Below are 20,950 nucleotides of genomic sequence, written 5' to 3'. Positions count from 1 at the left end.
TATAACCCTCGTATCGCTAAAGCTGAGGGTATTCTATTAGGATAATATGATGAAAGTGGTCGGGCTTTAGCGCCTTGACCTGCCGAATGTAAATTTTGGTGATAAAAAAAAGGGAGAGGGGCTAAAAACGTAGCAACGGAAAATGATCAAGTGAATAAAAGGCCATCGACACAAGGAAGAATATTAATCAGTAAGAAAGGAGATTACCGTTGTTGTTGTTTTTATTCTTGTACTGACTTAAGGGATATGGGAACACAGGCTTTATGCTCTCGTGTCATCCTGAGTAAAAAACAAGTTGTATTGCATGTTGGTCAAATTTGTTAGTAAAAAAACTCGAACAGAGACCTGAAAATCTGTAAGAAATGTTTTTGGGTTTTTTTCTGCAGGATTTGATTCCTTTCGGTTATTTTTTCAAAATACAAAAAGCTGTGTAAAATCCAGATGTTGTTAGAAATATCTCCCATTTCAGAAATGGAACGACAAAGTTTGAAGGGAAGATTAAACCACAAAAGGTGCACACAACATCAGAGCACAGTCTTCCCTCTCGTTTTCATTTGGACTCATCCGTTTCAGGGAGCAAAACATCTAAACAATAAACATTAGGCTACAGCAGAGACAGGGCAGGGGGCGAGATTCTATCAGCCAGATTGAATTTGAATAATGTATTTTTCTCCAGGACTGACTTAGGACATAATACACACCTTTTGAAAACCATAATTTACATTTAGATGATAACAGATAATTGGTCCCCCTCCCATTTTAACAACAGCACCTCAGCGATGGATTAACACAACCGAATCGCTTAAAAAAAAAACACACGCAAGATGGGGATTGCGGTTCTGTACAGCATGATAAGCAGCATGGATAACTTAACTTGAGCTTGACCACAAACATAAATCCATGTCTCATCTGACTCATTCCCCCCCCCCCCCCCCCTCAACCTCCGCCCTCCATGCGCTCGAACCTGTGTGGACAGCACAGAGTTCACGCTCCATTCAGCAATTATTCACACAGTCCTGGACTAATGGGGCTCCTCTGGATGCACACACACACACACACACACACACACACACACAAACACACACAGCAGAGTGGAGAGTCAGTGGACCAACAGTAACGGCCCTATACAGACCATGTGGTTGTTAGTGTGTGTGTGTGTGTGTGTGTGTGTGTGTGTGTGTGTGTGTGTGTGTGTGTGTGTGTGTGTGTGTGTGTGTGTGTGTGTGTGTGTGTGTGTGTATGATGCGGGATCATCTTCAACTGCTTCACAACAAGCACAAACATGCCCAATGACGGTTGCAGATCTCTCTCTCTCTCTCTCTCTCTCTCTCTCTCTCTCTCTCTCTCTCTCTCGTTCTCACTTCCTCCCTCCCAGCCTAGGCTCCATATCAGGCAGATGAAAACATAACCTGTCACATTCCATCCCATTAAACCAGCTATGAACCATGTGCTCTATCACAAGGGGGTGGATTGGGTGAGGAGGGGAGAGAGAAAATGCAACGCAAGAGAGAAAGTAAAAACAAGAGAAAGAGCAAGGGAGGGGAAGATGGAAGTCAAGTGCATCTGGGCTCACTCAAGGCTGATGCATTATTCACCATCTTTATGCTAATGTTTTCTTAATGCTAAAAATACTGACAGATATAGGCCTATGCAGAGCCAACACACCGTATCAATGATCATGACCTGTGCAGAGGAAAATACATGCATCAGTAGGGGGAGGTTTACATTTTGGACACGGTATACTAAAATGAAACGTAAAATGAAAAGTGAAATCCTATTTTAATATAGGCTATGTAGTGCATTAGAGCGTTCCTGTGGCTGAGCCCCCCAGCCCGACTCTGTGTATTACAGCCTCGTGCTCTGAGCCCATCAGCTGCCATTTGATGTCAGGCACAGCAAGGTAATGACACAGACCCACTCACGCAGTCATTAGCCCTGCTTAATGCTGGGCGTTAACGCAAATGAAGCAAAGTTAAGTGCAGGCATTAGAGGAGCTTGGCCGGGCCAGCCTTTTATTTTGACAACTGTTGGCTACTTAACCAAGACATGGCTTGGAAGGTTGGAAGCATAGCATGGGACTCATACAAACATAGATGAACATACAGTATGTTGTGATTATATATACTGTCACTACTGAATATAATGCAAGGAACCGAATGTCTAAATAGAGCGACAGCGGCAGAGCGCACAGAGCACCGGGGACCCCTAGTGGTCATAAACACAGGTCATCTTCCCAGGCTGTTCAAAATGCAGAGCGAACATTTGTAGGATTGCTTTGTTCAAAAAATTTAATTTAGACATTTTTGAAAAAAGTGTCCCCGCTTTTAGGAATTCATGCAAAGTTATGAATGCCTTTATAGGTTGCATAACAATGGATTTCACACAAGGCACAAAGCTGAATGAACGTTGGGGTGTAAATGTATAAGGATGAGCAAATACATTTATTCAAGTATTATGAGTCAACTGAGTCATCATGTGTGTCATCTGGTTTACTCTGGTTTTATCCAGTTTAGCAACAATATCGTTTGCCATAGCAACCTCAAATTGCCTTTATTGACAAATAAAGCAAAGGTGGGTGCATCATTCATTTTTCAAATTAACACTATATTAAATCCATAGAACGTGTAATCTATGAGTAGATTATAAAATTCTACCGATGATAGTTATTGCATCCCGTTAACAGGGAGGAAGTACATGTCAGGCTTTAGGCAAAGAGGCCAGCAGGCTGGAGTCCACAATCTCTGCAACCCATTTGGACCGCTGTCAACCACACTGCTGCATCTCTTTCTGCGTGACTGCAGATTATTGTCCACAGAGAGGTGTGCTAAAGCTGGATTAACTACTCGTTGCGGATCCATTTGACCGGACGGTTGCGATGCCAGACCCACGCGCCTCTGCATCTGTGGGTGTTAGTATTTGGTTTCGGGGGGGGGGGGACATGACACCAAAAAACCTCTCATCCTCAGATTACAGTGGTTAGCCATCCATATATTTGGACAGAAAAATCTGTCATGAGACACATAAAAAACACTGTACTAGATACCTGGCCAGGCAAGTGGGCCGCTTTGTTTCACTCAAAGCAAGGTTGTGGTGGTTCAAAAGGTAATTCAGTGAAGATAAATCCACTGTTAGTGGATTCAAATCCTCCAAAAGAAATGTATTGATAGTTTTTCAATCAAATATCAGACACAGTAAGAAAGAGAAGTGGTGGCATGGTGGTGTAGGGAGGGTGGAGGTGGCTGGAGCTGCTCTGAACTCGCTACATCAGGTCACCCACTTCTGAACAGCCCGTATTTCCAAGGTCAAGGTTTATGTGCGCTGCTATTCGGGAATCTGAAAGGAAACATGAGGATGAAACGAGGATCATCTAATCAAACCAAACAACGTCAGAGGTCTGAAACTAGCCCTATTGGGCCTGAAGGTACAGAGAGGTGTGTACTTTAGGGGGCTGGGGGAGTCTTCCAGACTGGGGCAGATGAGCAGGAGTCTGTTCCCTTCTGGAGGCAGACCCGGGTTGGGGAGGCCGCTCCCGTTCCTTCTAACGGGCCGGGACAACGTCTCCACCTGGCTGCCGCGAGCTCCCATGGTCCTCTGCTTCTTATCTGACATGGAGAATCAAAACAGAGAGAATGTCGAGGACGGCCGAGAGCACGGGATCACAAATATATTCAACTCTATTTACAACTCTGGCGTGTAGATGAACTAAAGAAAACATACCTCTTCTTCACATAATGTTAAGCTATATTTTCCTTAAAATTCTAGTGGATATCTGGAACATTCCAATGCATTGGTCCTAGAGACACCAAACACTTGTTTTGCTTTTAAATATTGCTTCTATCATCTTATGTCTTTACACTGAGAGGGCCTACACATGATGGACGCTCACGGCTGGACGATGTGTCCTGGGTTTGGCCGTCATCTGGGTTACCCGGGAGCAGGCCGTCATGGCCGGGGAAGTTCTGCAGCCCCATGAGGGGCGTGGCCCGCGGCACCAGCGGCCGCAGCCCCGCTGCGCTCATCTCCCCAGAGAGGGGAAGGACCGTTCCGGGACACTGTGGTGGCACGGCCGGCACGGGACGGGGACCGAGTGGAGATGAGACAAGAGCGCAGAGCTGGGGTTAAGATCACATAAGCAGATACTGCCCCCTGGGTCATGAGCTGCCAGTCAGGGATCGATCTCGCTGGCTTCCTGTTGTATAAATCCTGTTTGCTCGACATCTTGCGTTGTCGTCATGTCTCTGTGTCACCAACAAGCCTGGGAAGATGAAGGAACTGCTGTTTTGTGCTCAGGTTGTGAAACTTGTCTGGGGAACAATCATGTGTGAGAGTGGGCCCGAAACAGGCTGGGGGGCGTGGGCCCACTCTCTGTGTTGTTGATGTTTGGAATGAGATGGGATGTGCACTCGGTCCCATATCTGCTATTAACTAGCAGCGGGAGGGGGGGGGGGGGGGGGGGGCGCGCTGACCCGGCTAATAGGGGCTAAAGCCACTGGTGCATTATCGCCCGGGCACATTTCATCTAATCAGCAGGATGAAGCGGGCAGCGGGCTTAGGTTGTGTTTTAATTCAGAGCAGCACTATCTCCTCTCTCTCTCTCTCTCTCTCTCTCTCTCTCTCTCTCTCTCTCTCTCTCTCTCTCTCTCTCTCTCTCTCTCTCCTCTCTCTCTCTCTCTCTCTCTCTCTCTCTCTCTCTCTCTCTCTCTCTCTCTCTCTCTCTCTCTCTCTCTACGTTGAAATGAAATCAGTCCAACCAACAGACTTTGATCCATGATGGGACTTTCTGCTGCTTTATTAATATGTGCGGTTCTGTTTGCTGTTGTCCTCCTGACTGGGAGTGGTTTTAGTCGGATAGCATTACACATGATCAGGCCCATTAAGGGCTTTCACATCAGTGAGGTCTGCCCGGGTTTTAGGTCAGTCATATAAGAGAGCAGATCAGAGCTTCATTACGTTGTGTCTGCTTATGGCAGAGCTGGCCCTTTTTAATACCATCAAAAGATAAACATAGTGAACGATCCATGCTGCGCTCCTCATGCATTGGTTTTAAAGCACAGGGTCTCGCTTTATCTTCCTCACCACGCTTCAATCTTCTTTCATACAAAGGACGATTGTATGTTTTTATGGATCCCTTATTTCACTTTGTGGGTATTATCGTATAATAACAAACCAAAGGTGTATGAATAACTAGGGTTCTATGAATTCAGTTTTATTAACACAGCGCCTCTAGCAAAGCCTATAAATTTGTGATACCGCTGGGACTGCAGAGAGCTCCGCCCTGGTCCTCTCTTCCACGGTCACCGGCTCTCCATCCAGGACCTGCAGGTCCGGGAGACGCAGGAGTACCGTTGGCCTGTGGAGAGACCGCCGGGCCACCTGGACAACACACACACACACACACACACACACACACACACACACACACACACACACACACACACACACACACACACACACACACACACACACACACGGGTCAGGATCTGAGGTCTATCCGGTGACATCTGGTTTGAGTCTCATGGTATGTGTCCCCCCCCCCCTCGGGACCCTGGTCCCCAACAGTAATCCCACTGAACCGGCTGATAGCTGATAGCGGCTAACAGCGGCTATCAGCTATCCTCCCCAGCCCCACCCACGGTGACCTCCGGCCAGGGCGATGATCCAATCAAGGCGACTCGTGTGTGTCATCATCACAGGTGTACCGCCGTGACACGAGAAGGTGACCTGTCTGAGGGGAGACGGGGCATGAGGCCGAGAGTCCACCAGGGTGACAGCAGGAGGTGTTGTCCCCAGTGTGGCCGTTAGCCGACAGACCCTGGCAGGATTAGGGGTATGGGGGTTGCTATAGGGGGAACCAGGCATCACCATCTGAGCCCTGTGGGTTCTCGTGTAGCCGGCCAGGAGCTTTGCCCGGGGCCCCCTGGCGGCCCAGGAGGGCCAGATGGTCGCTCCGCCAACGGGCCCCAGCGATGCGGCTCGCGGCCAATCGGTCGACGGATTTGTCCGTGATGCCGGCGGGAGCAGACGGCCCGTCGTGTAATCACTTAATTTAGAAACGGAGAGCGTGCCGTGTGTGAGAGAGAGAGAGAGAGAGCCTGATGCACTCCGGACGGGTGGAGGAGGGACGGACACGAAGCCGCTCCTTGGTCCTCCACCAGAAGTTATGTTGTGTCCACCATGAGCGGTCGGCCTCATGATTAAAGGGATAACATGCATATGACTTGTTAACGTTATGCAATGTTTTAATCGCAGATAATCTATATCAGTTCTCAAACCGCCGGGCGTATTAATGTGAGCTTTGCGGTACACAAACGTCAGTCCTACTCACCGGGTTGCCATTCACAGACAGCTCAATCAAGGACGGCAGGACTTCCAGCTTGTGCAACTCTGAGATATCCTATGAGAAGACAACAGATGCAGAAGATGAAATGAAAGAGTAGTTATGAATCACAAGCGAGGCCCTGTCCCACCGGGGTCCCCTCGCTGCTCACCATGGAGGTGTGTGCGTGGACGGACATGCCTCTATTGTTTGGGTGTGGTGAGGGGGGGGGGGGGGGGGGAGGAGGGGGCAGTCGGCTGGGGGAGGGCGGATTCAATGGGGGGCCCCCTGTAATCTGAAGGGAAGGTGTGGGTGCACACAGGGGGTCCCGCCCGGCTCCGCCCCCTCCCCTGGACCCCGATGAGCGACGGTGGTGAGGCGGGGTGGGCGCCGCTATAGGAGTGATTTCTGTGTTTCTTGTATTAATTGAAAGCCCCTCAAGGACCATCATTAGTGAATCCAGGGAGTGTCGACGGCAGGAAGTGCAAATCACTCGCCCGGGGTGAGAAGGCAAGAGACGGAGAAGATGATTACATGTTGCCTTGATTGTCCCCCTGTGTCCTCACACAACGTCTGACCTTCAATCAAAGTTGATTCTACTTAATGCGCCCCCCCCCATGCATACCACCATGCGGTGATAATGACACATGATTACTATATTCCACGCTGCAGTTTGCAAACAGAAAAGGAATAAGTAATACACCCACGGCTTGAGTGGAACACATTCTTAAACAGGGCACACATTTTGCATATGATTGAATCAGCGGGTGGTCGTCGGGTTAATCAGTTTCTATAGACACACACACACCAAGGAATAAGTGGGGGGGAAAGGCTGACTGTGACCTCGTTGGCCTCATCAGGAAATCAGCATTGTGTGAGGGCTGCCTCTAGGGTGTGGGGGCTTCTTCTAAAGAGTGAGGGCTTCTTCTATGGTGTGGGGGCTTCTTCTACAGAGTGAGGGCTTCTTCTACAGAGTGAGGGCTTCTTCTACGGTGTGAGGGCTTCCTCTACAGTGTGAGGGCTTCTGCGTGCGGCTGCACTGGTCGGAGATCGGTCCTCCAGAGGAGGACCAGGAAGTAGAAAAGTAAAGAGGCCCACCTGTAGCTTGTTCATGGCGAGGAACAGCTGGCGGAGCTGCACCAGCGGCTCCAGGTGGCTGAGATCGCGCAGGCGGTTCTGCGCCAAGGACAGCTCCAGCAGGAGGCTCTGACCCACCAGGGAGCTCTCCCCCAGGGCCTTGATGCGGTTGCGGTCCAGGACCAGGGCTCTCAGCCGGGTCAGTCCCTCCAGGCCTTCCACCTGGCTAATGTCATTCTCTGCAGACGGGAGAGTGAGTTTGTGCGTGTGTGTGTGTGTGTGTGTGTGGGGGGGGGGGGGGGGGGGGGGAGGCAGGAAACACGGTCAAAGTAGTTGGGAAAATATAAGTTGTCGTAAGGAAATGGGGGAGATTGAGGTGGAATCTTGGTTAAGTCATCTGGAACATTGCGTTTGTGTAGGAAAGTGGAGCCGGTGGGAAATTGTCACAGGTTTTGAGGTAATAAACAACATGGGATCCTCTTTGTGCTTTTTTCATCCCTCCCAAGATTGAAATAGGCATTTTCAAAAGATGTTTAAGAAAAGAAGTGCAGCCAAACAAGTGAGGTCAGCTCAATCGACAAAACACATGGCAGAATAAAGGCACACACAATCAGACCCCCTGCAAGGCAATTGAAAACAAAGTGTGTAATACTTTTCACCCAGCTCTCCGTCCACCTGGGCTAGATGTCGAAAGGGGAATACACTCTCTCTTGTGTTTGCCTTTTAACAGCCTCCGACACACACACACACAGACACACACACACACACACACAAATGACTTTATTTTTTCTACAGGCTTTGTAAAGAAGGAAGGATGTGTTTGTATGTGGGGGTGGGGGTGGGGGTGGGAGGGGGTGGGTGCTGGCACATCACCCATACGCACCTTCAAGAAAGAGTGCTTTGAGATTGGTGAGCCTGCTGAGCTGCAGATTGGCCATGTTGGAGATGCCATTGTGGCTGAGATGCAGCACCTCCAGGCTGGCCATCAGCGGCTCCAGGCCTCCAGGCGCCAGCGCCTCCCTTTGACCCAGCAACAGAGAGAGGAGAGAGGGCGTTTGTTTCCTGGTCTGTCTGGGGCTAAATGGCTGGACCTCAGAAGTGGCAAAGGAACTCAACTCAAGGCAATCACAGGCGAGGGCTCGTTGGTTATTGCTTTTTAACGATGCGCGGGGAACGGCAGCGGCGGTTGCAGAAGCGCATTCGAGACGCCGTGAATAAACGCTCTTGAGAAATGACTAGCGGAGATGTAATTGCTTTGATCGGTGTATTGCTTTTTTATCACTGCTCTATTTACTTGCTTAGGTTTTTCTTTTTGGGACAGATTCTCCTGCTGGCGGAATGCTTTTAGGTTGGGATTACTCATGTATATGCCTGCAGGCTTAAAGGCTGATCCACTGGGGCCCGTATACTGGTCTCTTTAATCATATTTGGATATAGCAATATTAATGCTGCTTCTAATTTTACATAAATCAAAGAAAATAATCCAATAAATACTTATTTTAAACATTGAGGTTGCGGCTTTCAACCCTCGGTGCAATCAGCTCACAAAGGGCACTTTATACTCTTGAGGTCTAAAAGTCTTCGGTGAACATGATACTGTTATAAATATTCCCTGGCTCGGATACTAAGCGTGCGTTCGTGGCTGTGTGGCGTGATTGGGGCTCTGTGGGCGATGAGGCTGGAAGAGCATGGAAGCCCAATGACGCTGCAGTGTTTCAGCCCAGCAGACCTCCTGACCTCCACGGGGTCTGGTTCCTACGACACAACGTCCTCCTGATAATATGCAGGGTGGTTATTTGTTCGGTCCAGAGAGAAATGACAGAGGGGCATCTCGGACAAAAAGGACAACGACTCAGGGCCTCTGCAGCCACCCAGCGCCTAACGCTGTCCCCACCGCTGAGCACAGGCCAACACTGCCCCCCAATGGTGAAGCTCTGCCAATTCAAACGGCTCATTTACAATTTACATTTGGTTGTTGACGGAAATTGCTGGTGAAACGAGACAGTGTGTTAGGTTGTGTGTGAGCTCGTGCTGTAGCTGACCTGCTTCCCTTGTTCAGGTCTGGCCGGCCATAGCCACTGGAGGTCACCTTGCGGTGCAGCAGCTGTCTCTTGGTCAGGTGGCCCTTGCTCTTCTGTCGGGGCAGGATGGACTCGATGTGGTTGTGGTTCAGACACAGAGCCTGCAGGTGAGATAAAGACCCTCAGGCGCGTGTCTCCCGGGCCAACCCTGGAGTGGACCAGCCCCTGCGGCGGCGCGGGACCGTACCGTGACGTTGGGCAGATAGACTAGGCCGGAGAACGAGGTGAGGTTGTTGTTGTCCAGGTTCACGCTGCGCAGGTTGAGGAAGAGGTCAGTTGGGGTCAGATCCACCATCCTGCACACAGAAGCAGAGAATACAAAAGAAGCACGGGTAATGTATTCGTTGGCCTCAATTTGAGTTACAGCTCACTAAAGATACTGCTACAATATGCGTTCCACATTCATGTGATTCAACCAGCCCCCGAGAGGTGGGCTCACCTGATGGAGCAGGCCTGCATCCTGAGGACCCTCACGTCCGAGTACCTGGAGTGACCCAGCTTCTCCGCCACCATGTCCGGCAACAGGCGGCCGCTGAACACGTCCTTGGCGTTCTTAGACTCGGTCACTTCCTGTGCAGAAAGGTAGATATCCCCTCTGTTATGTCACCATAGAAACTCAGGTGAAGACATTGGGGGGGGGGGGGGGGGGGGAGAGCTGGAGAAGACACACCTACCACTCCGACCCCATCCAGGGCTTTGAGGGCCGGCAGCTGGAAGACAACGTACATCCTGTAGTTCTCCAGCTTGTCCACTAGGGGGTTCCCGTGGAGCTCAAGGATGATGAGGTGAGACAGGGCCTGGATGAAGAGCGGTGACGTCCAACCCAGGATTAAAAGTTAGCAGGCGTCATTTGACAACAGAGCTATGCGGAAGGGAATCTCACTGTTCTTCCTTCAATCTTTAATACTATAGCACATTTCGACATTCGTTCGAAGGTTTCAGAGCGATCAATATGAGCGTGGTTCACCTTCAGATGGAAGATGTCTCTGGTGGTGGCGATGAGGTTATTGCCGATGTACAGCTCTAGGAGCGAGCGAGCCCGCTGGATCCCGTGCATGGAGGCGATGTGGTTGTCCTCCACGGACAGGAAGTGCAGGTTGGGCAGGCGCTCCAGGCCGAAGGCGTCCAGACAGTGCAGCTGGTTTCCGTTCAGGCTCAGTTTGACCAGACGACGCAGTGGAGACAAACCTCACGGGAGAAAAAGGACACCTCGATAAAACCCTGCTGAAAGGGTAATGGTGGATGCAGAGGTGTGTGTGTGTGTGTGTCTCTCTCTCTTTGTCTGTGCGTGTGTGTGTGTGTGTGTGCGTGTGTGTGTCTGTGTGTGCATGTGTGTGTATGTGCTTTACAGCGTTTCATGTTCCTCTCTGTCAATCAGCAAAGCAGTCCTTCAGGTTCTCCTGACACGCGACCCTCCGTCTCGCTCTGCGTCGGTGAACGTGAAGGTGAAACTCACCGTCCAGGCTGGAGATGGCGTTGTGGTTCAGGGAGAGTTCCTCCAGGGCCAGGCAGTGCTCCAGGCCCTCCAGATGGCTGAGGTCGTTGTCGTTGAACGAGGCCCACCGGAGGTTGACCAGCTTATCCAGGTTAGCCAGCCTGGAGATGCCCAGCCCGTCTAGGGACAGGGCTGTGATCTGTGGACGATACGTAGCGCTGATCTCCTGTCATACTCTGGGGTACTGACTGGGCTCACCTAGGAACGGAGACGTGTACGTGATCAAGGTTCCTCTGTTATGTGTGTGTGTGTGTGTGTGTGTGTGTGTGTGTGTGTGTGTGTGTGTGTGTGTGTGTGTGTGTGTGTGTGTGTGTGTGTGTGTGTGTGTGTGTGTGTGTGTGCGATGTGTGTGTGAGTGAGTGAGTGAGTGAGTGAGTGAGTGAGTGTGTGAGTGTGTGTGTGTGTGTGTGTGTGTGTGTGTGTGTGTGTGTGTGTGTGTGTGTGTGTGTGTGTGTGTGTGTGTGTGTGTGTGTGCGTGCGTGTGTGCAGCCTACCATGGCGGTCCAGCCTGGTTCGGGGGTGGCGTGGGGGGGCCAGGGGGCCGGGCTGAGCTGCACCAGTAGCTGGGCGGTGGACAGCAGGCTCAGGCTGCGGGGACACTCACAGGCCGTACCGGAGTGGGTCAGCAGAGAAGCCTGGGGGCCGCACAGAGTCACTGAGTCTCATGTGTCCAACATCGGCAAACAACATGAACCTCGAATACAAAATGGCAACAAATAAATCTTTTCTCGTTTCCTCTAGACTTCCGAGTTCCCATTTAAATAATGTCTAAAATAAATAAGAAAATTGTAGCACTGCTGACATCAATGCCATGTGATGGCCTGATGATTGACCAAGTGAAATTTGACTAAGAAGCTGAGCTGTGTTCCGCTGTGTTCGTCAGTATGTTGTGATGTTGTAATGCATCGACTCCGCTGAACCTGGGTGATCCTGGAGCTGGCGGTGGTCTGCGCAGCTGCAGCCACCTCTTCCTCTGAGACCGGGACCTGGTCCAGGTGGGTGAGGGTCCCCAGGCGGCCAACAATGGTGGCCCTCACCGAGTCGGGCTGTGCACAAAAAACGACAGAAATCCAAACCTTGGTCCAGGAGGGCAAACATCATAAAGGGTTAGGGTTAGACTAGCTATCGCTTCAAATGGATGGTAAAAGTTTAGACTTTGGCTCCTCCAAAACCCCTTCTACAGCCATTCAATTCAAATTAAATTAAATTAAATTGTGTTTGTATAGCCCTTAATCAGAGGTACAGTCTCAAAGAGCATAACAGGCCATCTATTTATGACACACCCCTGACCCTAGCCCCCCAGAGGGCAAGAAAAACCTCCCTTCATGCACCCCTATTTATTGAAGGAGGTTCCCGGTGGCCTGGCCGCGGCGAGCCGTACCCGGGTCCAGGGGTTGTGGCGGGCGTCCAGCCTCAGCAGAGCCGCGGCGTGCTTCCTCAGCACGGCGGCCTCGTCCCTCGCCCTGCTCAGCCGGTTCCAGCGCACGTCCAGCGTCCTCAGCCCGCCCAGACCCCTCCAGCCCTCCAGGGAGGCGATGTGGTTGTAGCTGGCGTCCAGGAACTCCAGGTTGGGCTGGGGAGACGCACACAGAGCCCGTGCACATCAGTTCACCACTGACTAACCACTGAGTCGTTCAGCTCGACGGTAGAATCACTGAAGGGTGAGGGTTCAATGACGACATCCAACTATGAGGGATTATAACTATAAAAGGGATTATGTGGAAGTTGCTTCCGGACCCTCGCTCGTCGGGTTGGCTCAGCCTAAACTAGGCTGTGGCGTGCTTTCTGGCGTGCTGGCACATTAAGTGCCTTCTCCTCATGGATAATGAAGGAGCCCGCTCTGCTTTTGAGTCTGACCATGTGGGAGATGTCGTCCAGCCGTGTGATCTCGTTGAAGCTGATGGTCAGGTGACGCAGGGCGCGGAGGCCGGAGAGCTCCTTCAGCTTGGACAGACCGCTGCCGTGCAGGTTCAGCACCTGGTGGGGCAGACAGTGATCCAGACATTCAGGGGAGGAGGAGCACCCTGTGTGTGTGTGTGTGTGTGTGTGTGTGTGTGTGTGTGTGTGTGTGTGTGTGTGTGTGTGTGTGTGTGTGTGTGTGTGTGTGTGTGTGTGTGTGTGTGTGTGTGTGTGTGTGTGTGTGTGTGTGTGTGTGTGTGCCTATAGCCAACGCAGCGGTGAGCCAGCTACATCCTGTGACGGTGAACCCCTATCCAGGCTCACGGTGATCTGACTGAGGGTGTTGACCCTGGTCGACTGCAGCAGGGTGCCCTCGTCCAGACCGGTCATCCGGGGGCGTGGCTTCAGGAACGGCTCCATGCTGAGGAGCTCCAGAAGAGGGGGGTGGTCTACCAAAGGAGAGAGGGCCGGGAGAGCCCCCTGCTGGGAAGCACACAGGAACACGTCAGACGTTTAGGAGCAGGTATTCCCAGGATTTTAGTCTCTTTTTATTTAGGATGTCCCTCACCTCTGTGACATATTCAAAGTAAACAATGTACTCTGGCAAGACCAGCTCATGGTCGAACACAAACCACTGGCTGGGTCCGTCTAAGAGACGACAGAGAGCAGAGCAGCAATGACACCAGCGAGTATCATTTGGAGGATTTAGAAAATGAGAAACATTTGAGGTGACTTGTCTGCACCTCGGTGGGACCTGACCCCGAGCTCTGTGCCCATGTTGCGGTACACCGAGTCGGCTTTGGGGTCCACGGGCACGCCCTCTCGGAGGTGGACGCTGCGGCCAAGAAACACTTTGGAGACGATCACGTGACCTACGACGTTAAAGAGAAGATCCACTTTGGTTAGGTTCAGTAAAAATACGGAACCAAAGGTCAGACGGCATGTGGCATCGAACGGCATCGAAGATAGAGCGGGTTGGCTGGTAACCGGAAGGTTGCTGGTTCGATCCCCGGCTCCTCCTAGCGGGAGGGTGTCGAGGTGTCCTTGAGCAAGACACCTCACCCTAACTACTTCAAACGAGCTAGCTGTCGCCTGGCATGGTTGACACCGCCGTCGGTGTGTTAAAGGTGTATGAATGTGTGCATGAATGGGTGAATGTTATATAATATAATATTATAAAGCGCTTTGAGTGGCCAGAAAAGTGCTGTATAAATGCAGTCCATTCGTTGCAGAGGGGGCACCGACCCTGAGTGAAGGGCAGAGGGAAGCTACGGGGGTCCCGACGTAAGGCGTGCTCCAACCTGGGTGCGTCTGCCACGTTCAGGCTGTTGGACAGAGGCACGGCGCACTCTCTCCCCAGCGCCTGGTGGATACAGACCGGAAGGAGAGCGTTGTCTACAGCTCACAACTTAACAACCGTGAAACGTTGCAGTGGCGAGACGAAACACACCTCTGCGCTTAGGAAACCTTCCTCCAGGATTTGCAGCATTTCATTCTCCTCGCTGGGTCTCTCCGGGTCAGGAACATAGAACAGGTACTCCAGCCAGCGCTTGTAGTTCTCCCTGAGAAACGTCAAGACCCAAACATGCCTCAGTGAGTGACACGAGGTCTTCTGTGGGGCGTTCATCGATAGAGAAGACATTGTAACGCGGGACAATCTGGTGATCAGATCTCAGCCCTGATCCACTCACGGTGAGCAGAACGGGGACTCGTCAGCCAACCGCAAGCTGAGTTTCTCCTCAAAGCGCAGCCTCAGAGCGCGGTTGTGCACGCGGGTCATGCTGGTGATCCGGAGGCCGGTGACGCCGTGGGCCTTGAGGTCCCCCACGGAGAACCTGGACTGGATAAGGCCCTGGCAGGATGCAAACCTGAGCAGTCCAACCACATGAGTTCCACCAAATCAATCAAGCAGTAATCCTTGATTTTGTTGATTGATTGTTACAACAAGCATAAAACATCACATTGATTATTTGATTTGTTTCATCAGTGGCAGAACCAGAAGAGTACCAGGGATCTCTGGGGCAGCCGTCCTCAAAGCGAATGTTCCCCACAGTCTGGAGCTCCATCAACAGGAAGTGGACCGTGCATTCCTTCCTGTGCGTGGCCTCGGATAACTCCTGCTTGTACCAGGCTTCGATTCTGCAGCAGAGATGTAGTAGAGCACGTATTATATGTTTGCATCTACAAAATATTGATGGACTACATTATAAGACATAGACATAATTTGCATAAATAAGACATGAACTGTATCCACATGTATTCTAATAATTATATTTGCAGGTTTATCATTTGTAATTTGTTTCTTTTTTATTACACTACTGCCCCAAACTTACTGCTGTAGCCCCCACGTTTTCTGACCTGATACATCATTATGCATCTGGATCTATTCCCTGACACCCATCATGCTCACTCTTCCAGCCTCCGTTCACACTGCTCCACGCGTTGGCCCAGCGCCCCCATCTTGCTCTGTATCTGGTGCTCCACCGGGGAGTCCCTGCTGGAGTCCGTAGAAGACCCCGCCTCCTCCCCTGAGTCCTCCTCCTCCCCTGGGTCCTGGGTCCCGGCGGGGGGCGACTGTGCTCGGACCGCCCAGGGGAGGGGCGGCCTCGCTCCGTGTTCCTGGACCTCAGACAGAGACCTCTCCAGCTGAGGGTAAGGAGCGCCAGCAGTGGGTTTAGCTGAGAGGTGGAACACCGTCTCCCACTGAGGCTCAAATAGAAGCTGAGCATTTTGTTTGAAAGCTCAATGCTCGACGGTGCCAGGACGGAGGTCATACATCTTTGATGGCGCGGACGCACGCTCTGATCTGCTCCACGGGGGGCTTCCAGAGGGCCTCCTTCTGCTCCGTCAGCCGGTGCCCCGTCTCCCTAAGGTTCTTCTGGGCCGTGTGCACACGCATGTTGTAGTACATCATCTTCTTCATCACCGTCGTCTGGGGGAGGGCATGGAGGGAAACGGCTTGCAGTCGAACCAAAAATAAAAACTCATTAATATTGAATGACTTTTCTAAAAAAGGAAAACCTTGTCGGATACCACTATCGTGTCTGTGTGCCATTTAATAAAACAACCGTACAATCGATCGCTTCAGGTTGGAGACGATAGAACTTCGATACTATGATACAACTATAATGAAGTTATAAATATTGTATATGAATTGGAATAGTAAAAGGGAGAGAGACAGTGAACAAGTGAGAGTGAGAATCAAACATAGAAAAAGAGCTCAAGAACACAAGACAGGGAGAGAGAGAGAGAGAGAGAGAGAGAGAGAGAGAGAGCGAGAGAACCAAAGAGAGCAACAGAGCTAAAGAACACATAACAGGGAGAGAAAGAGAGAGCGAAAGAGAGAGAGAGATAGAAAGATCGAGAGAACCAAACAGAGTAACAGAGATAAAGACATGGAGAGAGCGAGCAAAAGAGAGAGAGAGCGAGGGAGATCGAGGGAGAGAGAGAGAGAGCGAGAGAGAGAGATAGAGAGAGAGAGAGATAGAGAGAGAGAGAGAGAGAGTGCACGCGAGAGAAACTAAAGGAAGTTCACTGCTTACCTCAGCAGCCTCCTTCATATGTCTACTGGATACGTTGTAGGAGTCCAGCCGCTGGAGGCCGGGCATGTGGTACAGGACATGGGTGGAGTAGTTGCAGAGCAGACACACCGGGTTGGCCACTGACTGGGAGTCCTGCAGTCCCAGGGCTTTCAGAGCGGGCAGGTGGGCCAGGAAGGTTAGCTCCTGCCGAGCGCAAAAATATTTTGTACCTCAGGTGTTTGGTTGTCACCCGAGGCCACCTTCTCTGGCTCTGAGTACAAAGAGCTGATATTTGTATTACATTCTTCAGCATTTTAATAGTGTTTTCACCTTCCTTTAAAAGGAAGGCTGGTCATCAAGTGGCGGTTTGAGTCCCAGCTCTGAGTGCTACTGGGGTTGATGCCCAGCGTGTGTTAGCATGCTGGAGATAGAGGCCCAGCTAACCCAACCTAACCATCTCTGTGTTCTGAATGCAGCATAAGAATAAGAGAGTCCTCTAAATTAGTCTGGAGCACCAAGCCCTCTAACAACGGGAAATGGAGGATAATTTGTGTCGGAGTGGAATATTTTTGTTTTACAGTGCAGCAGAAATGTGAAAGGCTTGATTGACAGATATGCGTTTTGCATTGGAAAATATGTATTTTGAATTATATGAAAATACTATGAGTGATATGTAATATTGAGGTTCTCCTTACAAAAACCAATCAATCTGCTGCATTGTGCTCGAGTGATATGCTCGAGCACAAGCGAGATGCTGAAACATCTTAATGGATTATCTTCTCAGGCCGGCAGAATAATATCAGAAGCGGACATTTTGGATGGCTTTCAAAACTGAAGTATGGGTTACTATGAAAAGAAGGGTCATAAGAATATAAAAAAAACAGCAAATCATCTTCCTATATTGGTATAACTATATGTTGGTTCTTCCTCGGACACAGAGCTTTCGTTAAAAATATAAATATACAGTTTGTTGTGGCAAGACCCAAATCTTAAAAACATAAATCTACTAAAAGGAAAAGGACAAATTCTATATATTATAACAACAAGCTTGTTTTTCTACTTGTGGTTTTAAAGGGTTGAATGGTCCGGTAAGCCAGATAGAGGAGTTCAGAACGCTGGAGCGACCCCTGATGTTTCACAAGGTTTTTTCTAGTATACCTTTTCAGTACCAAGGCCGCTGTGAAGAATTTCTATTAAAATCTGATAAAGCCAAACTTTTACGTAAGCAATTTAAAATGTTTTTTTCCTGACCTACCTTAAATGAGGCAATCTTGTTCCCAGATAGATTCAGATCTTCAACGTTGATATTGGGATCAAGGCTGTGCCCTTTGTAAAAATGTTGTAGAACACATTTTTGGGTTAATTCTCTTACAGTAGATCAAATCAATTGGGAAAGAATGCCGGATACGTTTAGCTGTATTTACCTATTTTTTCAATTTTGTTGTCAGCTAGATTTAGTTCTCTGAGTTTTTGCAGAGTATTCAAACCCTTTTTATAAATCAATCAGGAGAAACATATATCATCAGCTATATGTCCAAAACGGTCCACAATTATAACATAATCAATTCTGACGGATAGATAGCAGGGCAGATGGACTACCTCAATGCAACAGATATCATTGTTGTTCAGCCATAGCACTTGCAGATTAACCTGCAACTCCAAATTCTCTATTTTACTGATTTGATTGTCGTATAGGTAGAGCTTCTCCAGCTGAAAGCAGCTCTGCAGTCCATCGATCTTCTGCAAGAAGGAGGGTTCCACATGGATGAGACTCAAACCACACAGAGCTCTTCTGTACAGTGTTATTAGCAGGGCCAATGAAACAGAGACATACCGTCAGCTGGCATTCAGCCACCCAGAGCTCCTGGAGCAGCGGGCAACCCTCCAGGCCCTGGAGGTGGCTAATGCTCTGGCTCACTATTGTGAGTTGTAAAAGCTTTGGGAAGAGCGAGAGGCCGACCATGCGGGGATAACCCGAGAAGAACACTTCCAGTGAAGCAACCGCGCTGAGATCGTCTGACATCTTCTCAAAGGAAAAGCCGTTTGCCCTACACTGTTGGAAATGCAAAGAAGTGACATTTGTTTGGTGATATAACAGACTCATACAACAGATTATATGTCAACTGATATAACAAAAAGGACAAATACATGTATGTTATATTTTTTCTTTTTATCATGGTGTCTGCAATAGAATTGAACCTTTCTATTGATATAACAGGCTAATACAGCATTCAGAATTTGTTTCTACAGCTGATATAATGTTATAATATGCATGAAAACATGAAAGAAATAAGCGTGGAATTGAACTCACCAATTGTTTAATAACCTCATCGTCAGAAATGACCTTCGGCTTTTCACTTGAGGTCATCATTTTCTGTCCTGAAATTCATGTAATGATGTCACCTTGTTGAGCTTTGTGTTGATGGAGGTTCATTAGGAGTCAGAAAACAAATTAAATATATCAGACTCTATATGTGTCCAAGCACATTTCTTTATTGTGTTGGTTTAAATATAAAACACAATAATAAATGTCATTGGTTGAATTATTAGACATACTGTTGTTAATGTTTCAGTATTAAATGGCTTGAATCAAGTGAAGGGATTTGAAAAGAGTCTAAATGGAGTAAACAATGTAAACATGCACACCATTTAAAAAAATGAAGAAATGGTGGGAAACAAATACATTTTACGAATAGCTAATGTGACAAAGTTTGAATACATTTGATTTGAGATAAAATATAGACTAGCTGAGCTGCTCTGATAAAGTGTGTGTGTGTGTGTGTGTGTGTGTGTGTGTGTGTGTGTGTGTGTGTGTGTGTGTGTGTGTGTGTGTGTGTGTGTGTGTGTGTGTGTGTGTGTGTGTGTGTGTGCGTGTGTGCGTGGGTGTGTGTGTGTGTTAGGATAAGTATGTTATTGACCTTATTCCTTTCATTCTAGTTGATTGAAATAAGATCACAAAATGATGAGGCTTACTGTTGGACTCCTTGGAGTGTGTTTGGCGCTTGGCAGGAGCTATGTGACACTTCGTTTATCTAGATATCATGACGTGAAAAACTATATGTTTAAGCATTTAGCTTCTACCAGGAGTAGCCTACACCAGATATGCAGCATTCACCTCTATCCATATAAACGGGGGTCCCCACATACAAATGCCTGATAAGAATCATATTTCCAATCGATTAGTATTTTTTAAACTTGACATTGTGTTTCTAGGTTAATATTGACATTGTTAGGCTCCGCGAGGTCCGAAAAAAAAGCGTAGCGAAAATAAAGTACAGCAAAAGTTACAAGACTGTATATTATTTTTTGTGAACGAGTGGATGAACTTCTCATTCCATAAACCATTGCGAACTTTTTCGCAATGGTTCTCCAACCCAATAGTTTTGCGCGTTTCTTGCATCTTATAACCTTTGTCATTATATTGTTTATATTGTCAATAAAATATGTGTCATATATTCTGTTTGTGTGTTTGTGTGTGTGTATATATCTATAGTGTATATCCTTGTCATCGACATGGTACGTTCCTTCGTTCCTGACTGCAATAAAGTTACTTGTTTTTAATACATGTGAATTCAGGCTCGTGTTTACGTATTCATTCAAGTTGAATGAATACGTAATAAACACGAGAATACATAATGTTGAATGATTCAACATTACGTATTCCTGCTTTTATAGTGCCAAAATTACTAAAAAAGCACTGCTAGTGCTATATCCTATATTTTTACCTACCTATTTTTTATCATAAATTCTATATCAACATATTTTTCAACACGTAGAGCTAATTTCCTCTAAAGCTCAAAGAACAACTCTCTAACTTTCCATTAATCTGAGGGAATCATGGTTTCCCTGTGGTAAGTGATCGAGTTCAGAAGCAGTCATTGGCGACAATACTTTCGCGGGTGCGGGTAAACGTTTCCATGGTCACAGCGAGCCCCACCAATCATAGATCTCGTTTTACACTTTACGATTATGGTTAGTGTAGTGGTTTATAGTGGTTCAGTGGTTCCAAAATAAAACATGTTTATCTAAAAACGAGATGCTCCCTTCTTTAACTTGTGGCTTCAACAGGAGCATATACCATAGTTTGACAATATAACGGCGCGTGGTGAGTATATTTTGGATGGTTACGACATAATGGCTTGCAATCAAAACCTCTATGGAGAAAATGAATGGGATTTTTACTTCCGGAACCACAATGTTCCACTCTATTGTGGAAGGAGTAGGGTCCCACAATTTGTAAATGATAAGAAAGAAAGATAGAATAAAGCCTAAGTAACAATAGTTGAGCACTCACCTAATTACAGTCACAAATCAAATATTGTTGGAAAATAACTTACTTGGCAATCACTAAATGAAATGAGTAAGTAACAGACACAGATGACTGACACCGTGTGCGACAACATTACGTTGCTAGGCAGTGGGCGTGGCGTGTGGTTGCCATGCATCTACGTCACTATTCCACCTGCCGTAGTACCTTCGGTTGCCACACGAGTGCGCCAAGGGGCCGGCAACCTGTACAAACCCCAATCATCTCAACGTGTTTTTTCCTTTTATTTTACAC

At 48.5% G+C, this 20,950-nt stretch overlaps 1 protein-coding gene across 1 annotated transcript; it reads right to left on the bottom strand.

Moving 5' to 3' along the window:
- Nucleotides 1-936: 936 nt before the first annotated feature.
- Nucleotides 937-20,795, bottom strand: lrrc9 (leucine rich repeat containing 9). The gene is given in 33 exon segments (XM_056589734.1): nucleotides 937-964; nucleotides 3,440-3,602; nucleotides 3,887-4,052; nucleotides 5,251-5,373; nucleotides 6,326-6,394; nucleotides 7,415-7,632; nucleotides 8,277-8,413; nucleotides 9,436-9,575; nucleotides 9,662-9,770; nucleotides 9,914-10,044; nucleotides 10,149-10,271; nucleotides 10,442-10,662; nucleotides 10,931-11,108; nucleotides 11,464-11,604; nucleotides 11,890-12,015; nucleotides 12,351-12,542; nucleotides 12,827-12,946; nucleotides 13,193-13,297; nucleotides 13,365-13,506; nucleotides 13,590-13,740; nucleotides 14,114-14,263; nucleotides 14,315-14,430; nucleotides 14,560-14,736; nucleotides 14,876-15,007; nucleotides 15,279-15,514; nucleotides 15,645-15,800; nucleotides 16,411-16,593; nucleotides 17,645-17,715; nucleotides 17,814-17,877; nucleotides 17,989-18,129; nucleotides 18,224-18,442; nucleotides 18,701-18,768; nucleotides 20,727-20,795. Coding segments are annotated over 32 exon segments (4,488 nt in total). The 5' UTR covers nucleotides 18,761-18,768; nucleotides 20,727-20,795.
- Nucleotides 20,796-20,950: the final 155 nt, after the last annotated feature.

Source organism: Gadus chalcogrammus, chromosome 5 (assembly GCF_026213295.1).
Source record: "Gadus chalcogrammus isolate NIFS_2021 chromosome 5, NIFS_Gcha_1.0, whole genome shotgun sequence".
Classification (NCBI taxonomy): domain Eukaryota; kingdom Metazoa; phylum Chordata; class Actinopteri; order Gadiformes; family Gadidae; genus Gadus; species Gadus chalcogrammus.
Note: the sequence above shows the minus strand (reverse complement) of the source record. Positions and strands in the feature narration are given on the sequence as shown.